The sequence below is a fragment of the Saccopteryx bilineata genome, chromosome 1 (assembly GCF_036850765.1).
Source record: "Saccopteryx bilineata isolate mSacBil1 chromosome 1, mSacBil1_pri_phased_curated, whole genome shotgun sequence".
NCBI lineage: Eukaryota > Metazoa > Chordata > Mammalia > Chiroptera > Emballonuridae > Saccopteryx > Saccopteryx bilineata.
The window spans coordinates 378,573,309-378,593,850 of record NC_089490.1 but is presented as its reverse complement, the minus strand read 5'-3'; the positions used below and the strand labels follow the sequence as shown (position 1 = coordinate 378,593,850).

Sequence of the window (20,542 nt, the reverse complement as noted above, 5' to 3'; positions counted from 1 at the left end):
ACCTTTCTGGTTGCAGAGGGAAAGCTTTTGATACTTCTAAAGATGATGTTTGCTGTAAGTTTTTTATAGATACTCTTGATCAGATTTAAGAAAGTCCCTTCTAGTAGTAGTTTAAGAGGAAGGTTTTTTGTTATTTATTGTTTTAGATAATTGAATTTTTACTGTCTGCCAGCCTTGTGATTATATGATTTTTCTACTTTATTCTGTTAATGCACTGAATTACATTGATTTTCTGAATGTTAAACCATTCCTCAAATAAGTTTACTTTGGTTGTAACATTTTTTCCTTTATGTATTGTTAGATTTGATTGGCTGGTATTTGATTGGGATTTTTACATCTGTGTTCATGAGAGAGTTCGGCCTATAGTTTTCTTTCTTACAATGTTCTTGTCAGGTTTTGGTATCAAGGTGATACTGGCTTTATAAAACAAGTTAGGGAGTGTTGCTTTTTTTCTGTTCCTTGGAAAAGTTTTTGTAAGCTTGATCTTATTTCTTGGTTAAATCTTTAGTGGAATGAACCAGTGAAGCCATTCAGTCCTGGAGCTTTTACTAAGAATTCAATTTCTTTATTAGAAATAGGACTATTCAGATTGTTCTACTTATTTTCATGTTAATTTCGCTAAGTTGTGTTTTTCTATAAAATTGTCCACTTTGTTTACATTTTTCAATGTATTGTCAGAAAGTTTTTCATAATATTCTCTTACCTTGGTAATGTTTGTTGGATTTGTAGTGATTTTACTTCCCCATTTCTGGAATTATTTGTGCTTTCTTTAGTAACTTTTGAACAGTATTGCTAGGTAGGAGCTATTCTATTTTAATAGTCTTTTCTTCATCTTTTTTTTTTTTAAGTAAGAGGAGGGGAGATAGTGAGACAGACTCCTGCCTTTGCCCCGATTGGGATCCATCTGGCAACCCCCATCTGGGGCCGGTGCTTCTTATTTCACTTATTTCTCTAATTTCTTTGAGTTAACTTTACTCAGGTATGTATACACACACACACACACACACACACACATAATTAGGCAAACATTGTTACTCTTATTGTACTCTTGCTAATTTTGAGGCTGCTTGTTCTGTTAGTTACTAAGAGAGGTATGTTAAAATTTCTCACTGTGGTAGGCAGAATTCTGAGAAAGTTCCCAAGATTTCCATAATCAGTGTACAAATAATAGCCTCCCCTTGAGAGTGAGTGGACTGTGGGTATAGTTGATTTCAGTCCTGTGGTTAGGTCATGGTATATGACAAAGATGAAGGGGTTTTGCAGATGTAACTCAAGTCCCTTACAATTACTATTATAGTTTGTCAGTTGGTTTGAGGAAATTATCCAGAGTGGGCCTGACCTAATCAGGAAAGTTCTAACAGGACCTGGGCCCTTCCAGAAGTCAAGGAGATTCAAAGCATGGGCATCTCTCCTGTTGGCCTTGAATACGCAAACTGGCATGTTGTGGAGAGGGCCAGGTGATAGGGACGGGCCGGTGGCTTCTTGGTGCTGAGGGCCTAGCTGCAGCTGCAGAGAGCCGAACTCTGCCAACAGTGTAAGCTGGGAAGAGGACCCTGAGCATAAGATACTTAAGATGAGATAGCAGCCCCTGGTGACACCAGAATTTTAGCCTGGTGGGACCTGAGCAGAGGGTCTGATTCAGTCGTGCCCACATTTCTGGCCTACAGAAACCAGAGTAATAAGTGTTTTACACTGCTAATATTGTGGCAATAGAAAACTGATACACCACTATGATTATAGATACATCTTTTTCCATTTTAGTTCTTCATTTTAAATATAATTTGAAGCTATGTTATTAGGTACAAAATTAGAATTATATCTGTGTAGTGAATTTAACATTTTTGACATTACAAAAAGTCCTCCATTTCCTCTAATATTGCTGTTTGCCTTAAATTCCATGCTGTATGATTTATTGGGGCTATTTTAGCTTGCTTTTTCTAGCCACATCTTTAAGATGCATGTCTTGTATATGATTGTTTTGTTTTTATCTGATCTGTCGGTCTGTCTTTTACTTAGATTATATAGTTATTTATATTTAATATGATTACTAATATATTTGAATTTAAGTATAGTTTCTGTTTTTTTGTGCCACCTGAGTTGATGTTCCTATTTTGTATTCTTCTTAATTATCTTTTATTTTGTACCCCTGTTTTTTATTTAATTATTCTGTTCTAAATTAGTATGTTTACCACTCTCTCTGGACAATGAAAGAATCTTAGAATGTTTTAAGTCCAGTGACCTTGCTGCTGCTGTTTGTATTATAGTTTTTGTTATTTTAACTTTTAATGTATTTGCTATTCCTGAAAATGTTATTATTTTATATATTCAGTATTAGATTTATCTTTTCTGCTTGGCCTGTGGTGGTGCAGTGGATACAGTGTCAACATGGAATGATTAAGTCGCCAGTTCCAAACCCTGGGCTTGCCTGGTCAAGGCACATGTGGGAGTTGATGCTTCCTGCTCCTCCCCCCTTCTCTCCCTCTCCCTCTCTCTCTCCCCACTGTCTAAAATGAATAAATAAAATAAATAAAAATAAAAAGACCTATCTTTTCTGTTGTTCATTTTTTCCTGTACCTTCATGTTTGTCTTAAAATGTATTTCATCTTCACTTTTTTTTTTTTTTAGCATCAATTCTCCGCTGAAGCACCTTAGTTATTCATTGATTGCTTTCTCATATGTGCCTTGACGGGGGGGGGGGGGGGGGGGGGGGGGGGGGGGGAGTGGCCTCTTGCTAAGCCAGCGACCTTGGATTCAAGCTGGTAAGCTTTGCTCAAACCAGATGAGCCCGTGCTCAAGCTGGCGACCTCAGGGCTTCAAACCTGGGTCCTCCGCATCGCAGTCTGACGCTCTATCCACTGTGCCACCACCTGGTCTGGCTCATCTTCACTTTTGATATATAAATTTACTGAATATAGAATTCTGGGCATTAGTTTTTTGTCTTTTTATTTTTTTCCCAGAACTTTGAAGATACCATCCTTTCGGCTTCTGTTGTTTCTTTTGCTGTCTGTCTTAGTGTTCCTTTGAAGGTGACAATGTGGCCTTTCTCCTACTCTAGCTGCCTTTAAATTTTCTGTCTTTGATTTTTCCCGTTTCCCGATAATGTGTGTAGATGTGACTTTCTTTGTAATTAGTCCATAGAGTTTATAGTGCTACTTGAATCTGTGGTTTGGTGTCTTCATCAGATTTGGAGTCTTCTTTCCGTCCTGTGATACTGTTAAGAGCATCATTCAGCTTCTTGGCCCCTCAGCCTCATGTTTGCATTCAGAATTGGCAGTTGCTTCAAAGACAAGGTGGCCCCTTGGGAGGCCTGGCCAGCCTCAGTTTCTCTCCTAGGCCCCTCACCCTACCAGGTCTCACTGTCATTGACGTTCTCCAAAAACCTTGAAACCAATCTTCTGTTGTTCGGTTTTCTTAGTTCTCAGAAAGAGGTCTGATCCAATGACCTGGTAGAACATTGCTGCCAAGTAAACGTTTTTTTCTCGGTGTTTATAATTACTTCCTACTTTTTAAAGCAAGAATATATGGCAGCCTTACAGACTTGCAAAGTCGGGTTCAAGTTGATGACCTCACATCATGAACCTGCACCTGAGTCCTGTATTTCCCAGGGAGAGACTATCTTAAAACTCTTGAATGTCAGTGGAGAGAACACCTCGAGATTTTTTTGAAATAGAGAGGTGTGGATTTATTAGATTAGGAAAAATGAGATATGCCCTAATAATGTTTGCATTGCACTGTGAAAAAAATCATTGCGGATTTCATTGGTGCATACCTTTACATATTTTACGTAGTGCCAGTGTGTCCCTGTTGAGAGGACACTGAGGAATTTGTTTGCTCAGGGCTTTAAACATAAAGGGATATGTTTCTCTGAATTTTCAATTCATTTCCACATATTTCAGCAATGGATTTTGGACAGCATTCTCTTGTTTTAAGATAGTTTCATTGACTAGCAGGAAGACTATAGTTTGTCTTAGATTTGAGGCTTATTGTTTCTTCATCACTTGTCTTTTTGTGTATTTGCAGAGGGTGCTCGAGAGGAAGACCTCGATGCAGTGGAAGCCCAGATCGGCTGCAAGCTTCCCGACGATTATCGGTGTTCGTATCGCATCCACAATGGGCAGAAGTTAGTGGTTCCCGGGTAAGATGCTTCCTGTTTTGGTTATTTTTAATGATACAAGTTATTTTCCAGGAAGAAAATAAACAAACTGTACTTGTAGTTATAAAGGAGTATAGGAATTCCCTCTTCTTCCTTGTAGCATCTTGTAAGATAAAATCTACAGCTGGAATTTGATTTTAACAAAATAAATATGTCTCATAAAAACATTACTTTTATCAACACATCCTTATAGTGAAATGAAGTCTGGGTGTGGGGGGCTCTAGGGGAGATGAGGAAAATGTATGTGGGGGGTGTATTTGAACTAAAACTGTTCAGAACTCTTGAAGTGTTGATCTTGTTACAGGCCAGATTATTTGTTTTGGAGATCCTGATGCAAATTCTGTGTACTGTACATGTTGTTCAGGGCGACATGCACTAAACTAAAGAAAATGCAGTTTTGTCCTATTCAAGCATCACCTGTGATTAAACGGCCTACTTTAAGCTTCTAAGAGATGAAGTATTTGTTGTGGAACCCTTTGGGAAAAGCAGACTATCTAGTTGTCAATTCAGTCACAGTTTTAAGAACTGTGCTTTGAATGGGTCTGCTCTTTTTATTTTATGAAATTAAGCTATTGTAGAGACATTGCATTTGTGAAATGCTGATAAGAAGTTAGGGAGAACTTGGTGTTGTTCATACTGGAACATGGAGTCTCTGAATGTGAAGAATCATACGAGGCTCTGTTGCCATTTCAGATCAGGGTTGAGTGAGTATCAGGAAGCTTGGAGGTGATCATATTGAGACTGCAAGTTAGTATTCAGAAATGAAATATTGGGTTGTTGGGACTAGATAAGCCTAAATTACTGGCTTTTTATTCTAGTCTATTTTTTCTGTCAAACTCAAATTTGACAAAATTGAAAAATTGTCACACTTCAAGAGCAAACAGTAGAGAACTTTATTAAAAGAGTTGCCCAGAGTTGACATGACAAAAAGATCGTAATTTTTTTTTTTTTAAATAGGAGTCAGGAACAGAGAGAGAGGGACAGATAGGGACAGGCAGACAGGAAAGGAGAGATGAGAAGTATCAGTTTTTCGTTGCGGTACCTCAGTTGTTCATTGATTGCTTTCTCATATGTGCCTTGACAGAGGGCTACAGCCAAGCCACTGACCTTGGGCTTTAAGCCAGTGACCTTTGGGCTCAAGCCAGCATCCATAGGGTCATGTCTATGATCCTGCGCTCAAGTTGGTAAGCCCAAGCTCGAGCCAGATGAGCCCATACTCAGGCCGATGACCTTGAGATTTTGAACCTGGTTCCTCTGCATCCCAGACCAATGCTCTATCCACTGCGCCCCCACCTGGTCAGGGAAGATCATGAATTTCAACGGAGGGATTTTTATCTATTTACAACCCAATGGTGGAACTTAGGGTGGGAATCTCATCAAGGACCCACACTTGTGTTGTCCTCATGCACATGCAGTGAGATGAATTTATGTCGCTTGCATCCCAAGTTTATGAAAACTTGGTCAAGCTTTAGACTGATTAACATTTATACTCTCTGGTAGGATTGAGTAAGCTAAAGATTGTAATAGCTTAAAGATATCACAGAGAACTTGCCCTTTTAAACATTAAATTAGTCATTCATATATATGCATATGTAGCAAAATATCAGCAAATCAGTTTATCATGGCAAGATAGATTCTTGAAAGCAATAAAACTATTTTTCTATTTATAAGGCTGACATTTACACATTTTAGACATTTAGGCTTTTCATTTAAATCAGAATCTTTCCACTCAAGAATTTGAATTTAAAAAAAAAAAAAAAAGAATTTGAATTTAATATATAAATTGTAGTGTTTTTGGCATTCCCGATTTAGAATCAACATGTTAACCAGTTCTTATAAAATTGTCAGTGTGAAATTATTATTCATTAAAAAGATGAAGCACAGCTGTTTATTTGGCATTGCAATTGATTAAATTGTGGGGTCTCTTCTCAGGTTATTGGGAAGTATGGCGCTGTCTAATCACTATCGTTCTGAGGATTTGTTAGACGTCGACACGGCTGCTGGAGGCTTCCAGCAGAGGCAGGGACTGAAGTACTGTCTCCCTTTAACTTTTTGCATACATACTGGCTTGAGTCAGTACATAGCAGTGGAATCTGCAGAGGGTCGGAACAAAAATGAAGTTTTCTACCAATGTCCAGTAAGTAGGAAGTGTGTTTAAGTATGGCTTTAAGATGTGTGCTGATGAGTTTATACCTGTGTACATTAGAGATTTTCAGGGTTGTAGAATGGGTATAACGCATTATTCAATTTAATTATTAGTTAGATAGGCCTAACTAGACATGACATGGAATGCCAGAAGGAGATTTTACCAGTGGATAAATAATGCAAAGCTATGATTTGTGTTAAAGCATTTTAAGTTTAAAGGAAAACTAATAAGCTTTTTGTTGAAGTGATTAATTGTAATATACATTTCTAACTTTAAAATTTAGCTTTTGAATATCATTTTATCCAAGTACAGTAGGAACTTTTTAAACTCTGTAGTACGTATTTTAGTTGTTGAAAAAGTGAAGATTCTTTTTAGAAGGCATTTGTTATGACTTTAATATAATCAGAAAATAAGATATTTGGTTTCAGTTTTATTTCTTCACTTCTCAGTAATTCCTCAGTTGTAGAACTGCTTTTATTTTTACCTAGCTGTGAACTTTTAAAGAGGAATTTAAAATAGAGACATGTGACTCCATATAGCATTTACAATATTTTTTTATGGGTTATATTTTTGTTTTGTTTGTTTTTAGAGAGAAAGAAGAAACATCAATTTATTGTTCCATTTACTTGTGCTTTCATTGGTTGCTTCCTGTATGTGCCCTGACTGGGGATCAAACCCGTAACCTTGGTGCAATCAGAACAAGCTCTAACCAATTGAGCTACCCGGCCAGGGGCCTTAACATTTTAAATATTTTAAAATTTTTATAGATTTTAATGTTTTCCCTAAGCATTTTCCCATCTTTTATCCCATTTTTTACTCAATACCTCTATAAGATTACGGGATGATGGCTCAGTCTGTTTTATTTATAGAAAAAGGTGACTAACCTAGAATTCTTCAGGCCTCTGGGCTGAATCCAAAGCCTTTTCTTGTAGGATAATTGGCCATATTTCTTCTCACCCTAACTTCCCAATTCTTTTCCTAAAGGATAGTTTTTAGTCCATTCTGACAGTAATAGCAGTATATAAGCATTTAACTGTTATTAGAAGTGCCGGGCACTTCCCTTCCAAGGACTATAGAACAAGCCTAAGTTAGAAATCACAAAGCAGTGGCTGAAATGTGTGAGGAATGGCCAAGTATTGGTTAGAGCCCTTCAGTTATTGTTACTGTTTTGCCTTTTCTCTGGGGAAGAATACAGGTAACAATGAGAAATTAAGCAAAATGTATTTTCCTTAATTACAATATTCTTTTTATCACATAGGACCAAATGGCTCGGAATCCAGCTGCTATTGACATGTTTATCATAGGTAGGAGAAAAAAAAAGTATTATTTTTTTTCCCTTTTTCCTCCTGGTTAAAAAATTAAGTTGGTAGAAACTTTTTAGTTACTTAATCAGCTGACAGTTTTATACTTGTATTTCTTAAGACTTGCTGGTTTGTCAAGTACCATATCTAGTCACTCATTAGAATACCCCTTGTATTTTAGTGGAATTTGGTTTCTCTCTGGGAGAAAGCTATGCCCTGTACAATCTGGTGCTCTTAGGACTTTGCTGTGGAACAGTGATGCGTGCAGAATTCCTGTGAGTTTGTGTACCGTTCCCTTATGCAGAGGTATCTTCCATCCATCAGAGTATTCCATAATTAGAGATATGGATACATAAAACTACTTTGTACTTTTTTTCTCTTTTGGTGCCAGTGCTATAGTAAAATACTGAGAAATCACACTGGAGACCTCAAAACAGCAGTCTTTGAAAACCAGTATAAACTGGGCTTCATCAACTCTGGCACAGTTTTTCTTGGCCTTGTAAAGGTATTTCTCACAGGATTTCAGAACAATTCAGTTTATATGCAAGTACTGCTCACCTCTTTGCTATTCATTCAACCTTGTTATACTTAGATTTTGCTTGCTTAAGAGAAGTGTCCTGACTATTTACTGGGCCTTTTAAAGGCACTCCTGACACAGCCAATATCCCCGTGTGCTAATAGTAAAGGGGTCTTGCAGGCTAAGGCATTGGTATTTAATTATTCATCCTAGTTGGAAGCTTGAACAGAGTCTATGTTCCGTGCTGAGGCACATTCTAGGTTTCATGGTATACTTCACAATGCCAACCTACGTAGTGAGTTATAAAAAAGCTTTTACTCTTCGCCCCTGGCTTTCCGCTTACCCTGACTCATGTGGTTTGTGGTTTCTAAGTTAAGCACCCACTGGGGTTTTGCTCCGGCTCACTGCCCTTTGTCACCTTCACATAGCGCGTACTTTCGGAGACAACCGTCATGGCTCTAGCGCAGTGGTACTACCTGGTTTGTAAACCAACAGCTGCCTGCTGGGCTCTTTGAGTTTCTTCGTCTTCATTTGGTGCTGTTCTGACACGATATGGAAAACCCCACCACTACAGCAGAATACTAAGGTCTGGTCATTCTGTTCTGGGAGCTTGGATTTCTCCTAGAATGAGAAGCAAAGCAAAAGATTTGAGATGAGATAGGAAGTTAGTGCTGGGAGGAAAGATAAAAGTTTCCTTTAAACTACCGTGGTAAAGCCACAGTGCTATCAAGGAAACTCCAAGATACAGGCTTATTTCTGAAGAAACTATCTTAGAACATACAAATTACATCTTGATTCAACTGTTTGACTTTCTTGGAATTTTTGGTAAAACATAAGATGGAATTTCCTGGTGTTCAGTGTATTATTAATAGATAGTTAAGAAAACTGGATTTTGTGTTGAGATAAGTTTAGTTCTAAAGGCTGCATAGAAAATTCTGTCTACACTTTAAAGAACACACTTTGGTATATATATGTACTATAATAAATTTAGGTGCACTGGAATGCACTATGCCAATATCTTTCTTATGTAAACCATAAGAAATTTCTTTTTCTTATGTAATATTTCATGAAATACAAAAAATTACTTTTTGAAAACTATTAGTTCTCGAAACTAGTAATTATACCTTCTATGAATTTTAATGACATTATTGTCACGATAGGCTTCCTAATATCTTGCTGCAGTGGACAGACGATCAGCGCTCATTTTGAATACAATAGCATTTATTAAATAAGGAGTCAGAAGGACCACTAGTAGACATTGAGGAAAGAGCCAACTATTGTAGTGTACTTTTCTCTCAATTGATGCGTTTAAAAATTTAAAGCTATATACCCTCAGACTCAAGCCTAAATTGTACCTTTTATCATTCTCAAAATGGAGTATTAAGTAAACACTGTAAATTTAGCATCTGGCATTTAGCATGGCAGAGTATAGGAACTGGGATTATAAAAATAAGATTACAAAGAAATTCATTGGACAGTATTGATTAAAGGACTAGTATATGCTAGGCACTGAGAGGTATTAGCTGTAAGGGAGTCTAAGAAAGTTATATTACTTAGAGGGAACAAATATAATTTATGTAAATGTTTGTAACTGATTCAATTAGATCACAAAGGTATGGTCTGGGCTGGACTGTTGCCGTCAATCTTTTTGCTTTGAGCTGGTCACAGAATATGGAGGAGCACTGCGGGTTTGAGTCTTAGTAGTGTAGCTGGACTATTTTGGGTTGGTCTGATGCCCCAGACTCCACAGTGCCATACTGCTGTCCAGGCTGAGCATGAGTCAAGGTGTTCCTGGGCCAGGGACATACCCTGATTGTTTGAGGGTAGGTGCTGATGTTTTTCTTATAGTTTCTTCCTGGACGTAGCCGTATCTCATTTGTTGAAGAAATTATAGACAGAAGGCTTTTCATTCTTGTACCAGAACAAATTAGTTTAAAAATGTATTATTTGTTTATAAGTGTAGAAAGTAGTTTGAAGTTGGAGGATTCTCTAGCAAGGTAATAAGATGGATAGAACTGAGACTAGAAATAGACCTAATAAAGATCTAGTGGAATTATATCTATAAATGTTTTTAGTTTTGATACCATGCCTTATGCAAAGAGAAATTACAGTTGTTTCCTGTATGGATTTTACAAAAACTATTTGTCCTTTTTCTTCCCTTTCTGGTTTACAGGTGCTACTTTTACGGACTGGTTTACTTCGTATGTCAACAATGTTGTATCAGGTGGCTTCCCTATCATCAGAGACCAAATTTTCAGGTATTTCACTTGGGACTTTTTGGATTAGAATGGTTATAATCAATGAAAATCATTAGTTACAGCCTGACCAGGGGTGGCGCAGTGGATAGAGTGTCAACCAGTGAGGTCACCAGTTGGAAACCCTGGGGTTGCCGGTTTGAGCCTCGGCTCATCGGTTTACGTGTGGGATCCTCATGAATCCAAGGTTACCACCTTGAGCCCAAAGGTCGCTGACTTGAAGCCCATGGTCTGTGGCTTGAGCCCAAAGGCTGTCAGTTTGAGCAACGGGTCACTGGCTCAGCTTGAGCCCAAGGCCCAATTCCCAGTTAAGGCATATATGAGAAGCAGTCAGTGCACAACTAAAGTGAAGCAGCTGTGAGTTGATGCATCTCTCTCTCCCTTCCTCTCTGTCTCTCTTCCTCTGTGTCTCTCCCGGTCTCTCAAAAAAAATAAAATAAAAGAGCATTAAAATACTAAAATTGAAAACAATGTTTCTGGTTACAGATCATAAGATGAGGTTTTCCAGGAAGGTTCATAGCAGAGTCTCCCATAATCGTAAATCTCTCTTATTCTCAGTTTAAAGCCAGGATATTCAAACACTTAGCCAGTAATTTTCTTATCTTGAAGAATCAAAGAGAAAAACACTGATTTTGATTTAGAAATTACAACTTTATATTAGTTGTATAATTCCTTTTTAAAAACAAAAGTTGTTTATCAACTAGTAGATTTAATATGAATAGCAGGTTAGTAACTATTAACTTTATTATCTTTAAATGGAACATCCAGATATTATAGGTAGTATTAGAGGTAATATTGGTCCGCAGTATCTCGTTTGGCAGAAATGATAGATGAAGTATACATTAGAAGCCCCTAGAATAACAAATATTAACACTTCTATTGTCAGAGCCACTGATTAGAGGGTATAGCTAGGTTTTCAGATATCCTCAAGGTTTCCATAGCTCTGAAAATGGAGATAAGCTCTTTTTAATTTCCAGGTTAATTACTGATCTATTATTTGAACCACTGATCATTGAACCTTGGCTGCTACCATTACTGATCCAGAGTCTTCAAAGCTTTCTGGTTTATTTGTAATTTCTAGTTTTCTTCTAAGCTTAATAGGACTAGATCATAAGGTCCAAATATGATTTAAATGTTCAGTTCTAAAGTGAAGTGTAAGCTATTTTGCATTGTGTCTTTTAAACCTTTTATAGAATTGAGGTTAGTTTACTAAAAGAATTTTAATTTTTTTTCAATTACCTAGATATGTTCATGATCCAGAATGTGTAGCAACAACTGGGGATATTACAGTTTCCGTTTCCACGTCATTTCTACCAGAACTTAGCTCTGTGCACCCACCCCACTATTTCTTCACGTACCGAATCAGGTGAGGACTTTAAATGGGGTCACCTTCCCATTGACAATGAGATATGTTCTGTGGATTTGTTGTTATTGTCCCATTTGACATGATATATAAAACACATTTTGAAAGGCAGCTTCTGGCTCTGGCTGGTTTGCTCAGTGGTAGAGCGTCAGCCCAGTATGTAGATGTCCCTGGTTTGATTCCCGGTCAAGGCACACAGGAGAAGCAACCATCTGCTTTTCCATACCTCCCTTTCTCACTTCTCTCTTTTTCTCACTTCTCTCCTTCTCTCACTCTTTCCCTCCTGCATCCATGGCTTAATTGCAGCAAGTTGGCCCAGGCACTGAGGATGGCTCCGTGGCCTTTGCCTTGGGCGCTAAGAATTGCTCTGTTGCTGATCACTGCCCCAGATGGGCAGAGCATTGCCCCCCTAGTGGGCTTGCTGGGTGGATCACAGTCAAGGTGCATGCAGGATTCTGTCTCTGCCTCCCCTCCTCTCATTAAAAAAAAGAAAGAAAGAAAGGCACCTTCTTGCTGAAATGTGGAGGAAAGTGGATAATAAAATTTTCTACAATATAATCAGAGGATTTTTTTCCACTTTTACTTTTATTAACATTTATTTAGTGCTGAAATTACTCCCAGGCCATGAGTTTTTGTTTCTTCTGAGATCTGTTTCTGTGCACCCTCCTCTCCTGGTTTAGGAGCAATGTGTTCGTTTCCATAAGGATCCTCTCAGTGCGGCAGGGAGAGCTCATGTGTGCGTTAGTGTGCCCGTGCACTCTATAAGTTCTGCGCCACATCTGGGGAGCTTTGTTCATCAAGATGTGCTCAATTAAGTCCAGTACTACTCTTTGCATTTTTAAACATGTAGCAAAAATTCAGTACTTTTTTGTGCCACCGACCTTGTGTCTAGCCCCACTGTTAGGCCCAGGCAAACCTACCAACTCCACCATTTTAACAACAGAATGTCACACATTGCTTCTATAAAGTGACATCCTTCAGATACCTGGTGTCTTCAGATATGCATACCCCTGATGGCCTAGGCAGTTTCACAAGTGTTCTCAAAGTGAACATGAAGATTGAACCTCTAGATTTGCATGATTTTCTGGGTCAAGTGAATAGCAAACTTTTTCAAGGTCACCTCCAGCTGCTATTGGAAGAGTATGTTAAAATATAGTGTTTGTAGAGTACTTTGAGTTTATATTAACCTCTATGTTATTTCTAATAAATACAAGTATTGTGCCAGGTACTTTGCAAGATAAACCACTAAGTTCTAATCATCAAAATTAAGAGTTGTAACGTTTTCTAGAAGCTATCAAATTGCCCAAGGTAAAGCCATGCTTTTTAAATTTCATCTGGCCTGTGTATATGCAATTAAATCTAATAAATATTTGTTGAGCACTGCCTAGATGTCAAACATGGTGTTAAGCCCTGGAAGTGGTTAAATAAAAAAACAAATAATAAGTTCACTTTAATTAGAAATACTCTGTGCAGTGCCATAAAGATAATTCATTGCTAAGGGACTAAGGTACTTTGTTTTAAAATATTTTTATACATTTTATGATGTTACATACAGTATTTTAAAAATAAATATACATGCATTTATACATACTAGAAATATTTTAGTTATGTGTACTTACCAGGAGCATTGTAGGATTTTGGTATTGTATGTAGCCTCTGATATGTCTAGTAACACATGCACAGATGTTTGTTGTTTAATATAGGTCTTGCCTAGGACTGAGACATGCTTAAAATAACACCTATATAACTTACAGGGTACTTGAAATGAAAATAAGAGACAGCAGATTCCCAGAGGAAGAGGGAGAAGTAATAGTATTGGGAAACTGTTAACTTGTAATCCCAATAACTGAATAGTGACATTTTGCTTTGAGCTTTTTAGAAGCTAATGGAAAAAAGGGAAATGAGTTGCATGGCCTTGTAGTGAATAAAAGACTCAGTTTTTTAGAACAGAAATTTTTCATGGCACTATATTCTATAAAGTGTTTCCCATGCTGACCTTTATTTGAACCGCAAGAGTGTTGTCAACATTGTCTTTGTGAATTGTTATGTTGTCCTTTCTGTTGAAGGTCAGGTGCACTAGTTCAATGAAAACATTCCCAGGAGGGAGTGGCGTTAAGATAATCAGGCCAGCATCTTAGAGAACTTTCAGAAATAGGTGATTAACACAGACTTTGGAGTGGGTTCTTAACTTCCTTTGGAAATTCCTTGTATGGTGGTAGCCCAAATACTGTCGCTCTTAAACAGAAGAAACAAAAAAGGCCTTACTTGTGTCCCTCCTGCCGCATTTCCTTCTCCAGGATTGAAATGTCAAAGGATGCACTTCCTGAGAAGGCTTGTCAGTTGGACAGTCGCTATTGGAGAATAACAAACGCTAAAGGTGATGTAGAGGAAGTTCAAGGACCGGGAGTAGTTGGTATGTAACACAAGATTTGAGTTTAGACATCAGTTGCTTCTAAGACATTTTGGAGAGCATGTCTGACACAGCTTAGAAATGCACGATGTAGTTAGTGGATAAGTCTGCACCTTTTTACCAGCTGTGTTTACAATGTGAAAGATACCATAGATTCTGAGCTTCTAATACTAACTACAATATTTTGCTTCATAAGTGCAGTGTGTAAAGATCACTATTCTATCAGTTAGTACCTTAAACATGAACTTTTCTAAAATTATAGCGAACTCTGGTATTGAGTTTTCACTCTGTGGATAGTCTGGGTTCCTTGCTTTTCCTTATAATCTTTATTTTTTAGCTAAATGATGATTTCTTATCATATCATGTAGACATAGGGCAGAAATAGAAACTAAATTTTATATTTGTCATCTTTTTTAAAATTGGGAAGAAATGTTAAAATTAATAACAGATTTTTGTTGTTTGTGCATTTCAATCATCTCTGGCTTGATTTTTATTGACATTCAGCTTTTTAAAAAATTATAATTATCTTAAAATTTTGAACCCCTAAGATTCTTCAGATTTTGTATTTGTGTTTCAGAAAAATAACATTATTTAAGCTGTGTACTTCTGTTGTGGGTCCTAAGCATGCACAGAACTCGAAGTTGTTTAGTTGATTACCACAAATAAAGCCGTATTTTACATGTTTAATTAAGGAATTTTTTTTCTGAATTTATTTAAGGATCTAGTGCTAAACAATTTTATTAAAGCTGTACTTCTTTTTCGGTCATTTCGTCCATTGGAGTAAGAGGTCTCCCTTGTGATTGCCATTTTGTCTGGGCTAAATGTTTAAGCTGCAGTCTCAGAATTTTATGTTTTAAGTTTCTTGCTACTTTTAAACATGTATATTATTCCTATTGCTGTTTAAATTAGTGCCCATGACACTTTTTATTGCCTGTGTCTTAAAGATGGCATCTAAAATGCCTCAAAGCATTTTGAAAAAGAAAATATTCTTTTTTTATTATCTACTAGATATCCTCCTCCCCACCCACAGACACACTGTAGAGAATTAGAGGGATTACAGAAAAAATCGAAATACTCATAATCCCACCACTATGAACATTTTGTTATGTTTCTTTAGATTTTGTTTCTAACTGTGCATTTACTTTAACATAGCTTACATAATCCCATAGAGGACATATTTCATTTGCTTTGATGAAGAGCTGACTTTTATACATTATTTATTGTTACTATTTTCTCTGCAGGTGAATTTCCAATCATCAGCCCTGGTCGGGTGTATGAATACACAAGTTGTACCACATTCTCTACGACATCGGGATATATGGAAGGATATTATACCTTTCACTTTCTTTACTTTAAAGACAAGATCTTTAATGTCGCCATTCCCCGATTCCATATGGCATGTCCGACATTCAGGGTGTCTATAGCTCGATTGGTAGGTTAAATTTTCCTCTGGTGCCACTTTACATGACTTTTTAGAGTTAACTCCATAAAGGTTGGTAGGCCAGAAAAATAGTTTATACAGTGTGTTCCAGAGAACCCCAGAATTCCGAGGGAAGGACCCTGGGGTGGTGGGATATTTGAACGTGTCATGAGAGGTGAACAATAAGCTAGGCTCCATGCTCTTCCATCATAGTAGCTGTGCTGTAACCTGTTTTTGTTGTAGTTGTTTTTGTTGGTTTGTTAGTTTTTAATAGCTTCATATTTTAAAGCAGTTTTAGATTCACAGAGAAATTGAACAGAAGGTACAGAAATTTCCTATACGCCCCCTCCACCTACACAACCTCTACCACCCGGAGCCATTGTTAGAACTGTTGCACCTACACTGACACATCATTATCACCCAAAGTCCATAAATTACATTAGGATTCATTATGTGGGTTTGGACAGATGTATGATGACATGTGTCCGCTATTATAGTATCATATAGAGTAGTAAGTGGTTTTAAAGGTTCAGCCTTTTTTCCACTGTTTCCAAAAATATGTCTATAGCCTAATGAGAAACACCACACTAGACCAGTTAACATCCACTTTATTTTATTAAGACTAGGAAAACAATTTCTTATGATGTTTTTGCTAAAACTCCGAATTTTGTAAAATAATACAAATATCCTATAGAAATTATTGCAAAGAGGATTTAATGGGTAAACTTGTGCTGTTTGTACAAGTCTCTCTTTGGGATCATTTCCCAAGTCAACTAGATATATAGTATTTTTTAAATCTCATTTTTAGGGTTACTTTATGGCAGATGGACTAGTGCCCTCAATCTTATGAGCTATAAAATGATGAGAGAAAGTTATGAAGTTCCAGTTATACAAGGGGAATAAAATGTGACTTGTATACCCAGAATATAATGGAGTAGTCAGCATCAAATGTTCAGAAAAAATCCTCTGGCTCCTGGGGTGGCCCCGATGGGTACATCTAAAAGGCATCTTGGGAAGATGGACATGACATAAATCTGACCCCGAGTTCCCACATTCCCAATTTGTGTAGAGAAGGACGACAGTGAGACTTTAGGCCATTATACTTGCGGTATGTCTGGTGCAGACAGTACAGTCTGGGTTTGGTGGTGAAGTTCAGCTTCCCACACAGAGCAGGAGTGCTTCCTATGGTCTGTTTCCAGTACCAGGGATTTGCTACTTCCTTTGGCAGTCTTCCATTTTTGACTAGCCCAAATTCACTATGAGATTGCTGTTATCCTTAAATGTTTGATTTGCTTTATCAGTGAAGTCATCTGGGGCTGGAATTTTCTTTTTTGGAAGTTTTGAAATATGAATTTCTTTAATATTCCTATTTTCTGTTCTTGTTTCATTTTTGGTAATTTGTGTCTTTCAAGGAATTTGTCCATTTTGTCTAAATGTTGAATTTATTGGCATAAAGTTGTTCACAAGATTCCTTTGATAATCCTTTTAATACTGCCAATTTATATCTTTTCATCATGTTAGCTGGGGTTGTCACTCTTACCATTTAAAGGAACAACTCTTAGTTTCAATAATTGTTTGCTCATTTTCTATTTTCATTGATTTATGCAGTCATCTTTATTTCTGTCCTCTTACTTACTTTGGGTTTAATTTGCTTTTTTTTTCTAACTTCTTGAAGTGAAGTTTAGATTATTGATTTTAGACCATTTTTTCTCTGTAAGCACCATTTTGGCTTTGCTATAGTTCGGAAATTCTGATGTTATATTTCCTTAATCTTTGGTTCAAAAGATTCTCAGATTTGCCTTGTAATTTAATTTTGATCTATGACTATTCTAGAAATGTGATGATTTCTAAATGTTTGGAGATTTTTCAGTTATCTTTTGATTATTGATTTCTAATTTTGTTATGGTTAGCGCACTCTCTGTGTATAATTTCAGTCCGTCTTTAAATGTTTTATGGCCCAGAATTATGGTCTATCTTGGTAAATAACCCTTGTGTATTTGAAAAGAATGTATATGCTGTTATTTGGGGGAATATTAGTCTATAAGTGACAGGTTGAACTGGTTGTTTTTCAAGTCTTTTATACATTTACTGATCTTTTTTGTCTTTGTTCTATGAGAGATGATTGTTGTAATCACCAATTGTCTATTTCTCTTTAATCTTTCAGATTTGCTTCATGTGTTTTGAAGCTCTATAATTATATGCAGATATACATAGGATTGTGCTGTCTTTTTAATGAAGTGCTTGTTTTATTGTTATGAAATCTCTGATAATATTCCGTGTCCTAAAGTTGCTACTATTCCTGACATAAAGTATAAAGAGTGTTGAGATTTGTTGGGTCAGGCAGTTATTATTGGGTCCACTTGATCCTGTGGAGGCTTGTTTTCAATGTTTGTTAAGGTGAATATAAAGTAATCTTTACTTAAGGACAGTCATTTCAAACTTTTCAGTCTCATGACCCCCTTAAGCTCTTAAAAGTTACTGGATATTCTTCAAAATAAGTAAAAACAGACCTACCATATGCCCCAGCAATTCCACAAAACAAACTCTTAGATACAGAGACCAAAATGATGGTAGCCAGAGGGGAGAAGGGTGGGAAAATGAGCAAAGAGGTGAAGGGATAAGAAGTACAAACTGCTAGTCTGATCAGATGGTGGCACAGTGGAGGGTTATCAGTCCGGGACACAGAGATCCCTGGTTCGACAGCCCAAGGTTACTGGCTTGAGTGCAAACTTGCCAGCTTGAGTGGGGAATCATTAACATGATCCCAAGGTCTCTGGCTTGAGCCCAAAGATGTTCACAAGATTCCTTTGAAAGATGGCTGGCTTGGGCCCAAGGTCCCAGGCTTGAGCCAAGGGGTCACTGGCTCAACTTGAGCTCCTCTCCCTCTTGCTTCACCTAGAAGAAGCAATCAGTGAGCAACCTCAAGTGCAGCAACTATGAGTTGATTCTTCTCATCTCTCTCTCACTTTCTCTTTTTCTCTCTCTCTCAAATCTGAAAAGATAAATAAATAAAAGAAGAAGTACAAAGTGCCAGTTATAAAATAAGTCACAGGGAATGTAATGCACAGCATAGGGAATATATAGAAGAAATACAACAGACTAATTTGAAAAGATATATGCACCCCTATGTTCACTGCAGCATTATTTACAATAACCAAGATATGGAAGCAACCTAGGTGTCCATCCAAAAATGAACGGATAGAGATGTGGGGTGTGTGTGTGTGTGTAATGGAATATTACTCGTCAATAAAAAAGAATTAAATCTTTCCATTTGCGACAACATGGATGGACCTAGAGGGTATTTTGCTAAGTGAAATAAGTTGAACAGAGAAAAACAAATGCCATATAATTTCACTTATATGTAGAATCTAAAAACGAAACACAATACAAAACAAACTCGTAGGTACAGAAAACAAACTGATGGTGGCCAGAGGGGAAATGGCTGGGAGAATGTAATAACCATGAGAATGTAATAACCATGTATGGTGACAGATGGTGTCTAGACTTCCTGTGGTGATCACTTCGTAATGTGTGTGTGTGTGTGTGTATGTATGTATATACATACATACACACACACACACATATACGTCTAATCACATTCTTGTATACCTGAAACTAATATAATATTGTATGTCAAATTTAATTAAAAGAAAGTTATGAGGACTCCAAAGAACTCTTGGTTATATGGGTTATATTGATATTTATCATGTTATAAATTGAAACTGAGAAGTTTTATATTTACTTACTCCTTTTTTAAAGTTTAAAATTTTTAAATTTATAATTTTAAATTACAATAATAAACTCATTACATGTTCAACCCTCTCTTAACTATGTTCTTATTTAATAAGTTTTAGTGTCTTCTAAACCACAAATAATACATAGTATAAAAACTTGACCTACCTTGTGGATAATGTGTTTTTCTCTGTCAGGGATGAGAAGTCAATAAACATAAGTGAGAATTCTGGACTTATTTCTAACCAACCCAAAAGAGGCAGTGGGGATTGTATTTCTGTTGTGTTGTACTTGTGTTTACCTTTCCTGTTTAAATGTTAATTTTCTTGATATGGAAGTTGAATTGTTCTTTTGTGTCCTCTAACAATATTATTAATTAGGAGGCTTAATCCTTCCTCTTGCTTTATACTTTGAATGCCACTTTAAAATATACTTTCGGTTGTTCATAAGCCTTTTTTGGTCTAGGTGGTTTGTTTTTAGACCCTGTAGAGGCGTCTGCTGCCAATTTACTTCTGTTGTCTGTGTGTTCCTCTCTGTCTGCTGTTTGTCTGCACGTTCACCTGTGATTGTCAGCAATCTCCATCTTTAGCCACATTGATTTCTTTAACAGTTTTTCTCTTTTCTTCTTCATTAAGATAATAATTATACACCAGGATTTAATGTTTTAGAACTTCCTAATCCTTCTCCCCCGCCCCTTTTGGACTTGCTGTTGAATTTCGAAGTCTTCATTCCCTAGATTAAAAAAAAGATGCAGAGATAAAAATAATAGGATAATTTTATATTTATGGCTATTGTCTCTGGTTATTGTTGTTTGTGTTATAATAAATCCCAGTGATAATACCTTTGACAAATCCTAAAAGACAATACCTTTCTCCCACATCAGTTAATTTGCATGTTCAACAGATATTTATTAATAAGTACATACAAGGTGCTGAGGAAAATGCAGTGAACTGTACAATTAAAATCTGTCTTGGAATTGACATTCTATTTAAAAAATACAAAGTGTAGCAAATCAATACTATGTACAAAGTGTAGTAGTAATATATGCTCTGGAGAAAAATCAGAGTAAAGGGAATAAGGAGTGTCCTGTTGGGTTGCATAATATAAAGATGTATCAAGAAAGACCTCAGTGACATTTAAGTTGAGACAGGAAAGAAGCAGAAGAAGCCCTTGCATTTGAGGGAGAAGGGTGTTCCAAGCTAGCGAGCAGCAAGGACAGCGGTGCTGACACAGACACACTATGTG

The 20,542-nt window shown here is 36.8% G+C and overlaps 1 protein-coding gene across 1 annotated transcript in view; it reads left to right on the top strand.

Moving 5' to 3' along the window:
* FBXO3 (F-box protein 3) overlaps positions 1-20,542 on the top strand; it is a 36,030-nt gene that overhangs the window by 12,325 nt on the left and 3,163 nt on the right. Inside the window, exons 4-10 of the mRNA XM_066251248.1 lie at positions 4,021-4,135; positions 6,086-6,290; positions 7,558-7,603; positions 10,291-10,375; positions 11,616-11,738; positions 14,033-14,148; positions 15,387-15,577. Of these exons, the coding sequence (XP_066107345.1) occupies positions 4,021-4,135; positions 6,086-6,290; positions 7,558-7,603; positions 10,291-10,375; positions 11,616-11,738; positions 14,033-14,148; positions 15,387-15,577 (881 nt within the window). The remainder of the gene's footprint in view (positions 1-4,020; positions 4,136-6,085; positions 6,291-7,557; positions 7,604-10,290; positions 10,376-11,615; positions 11,739-14,032; positions 14,149-15,386; positions 15,578-20,542) is intronic.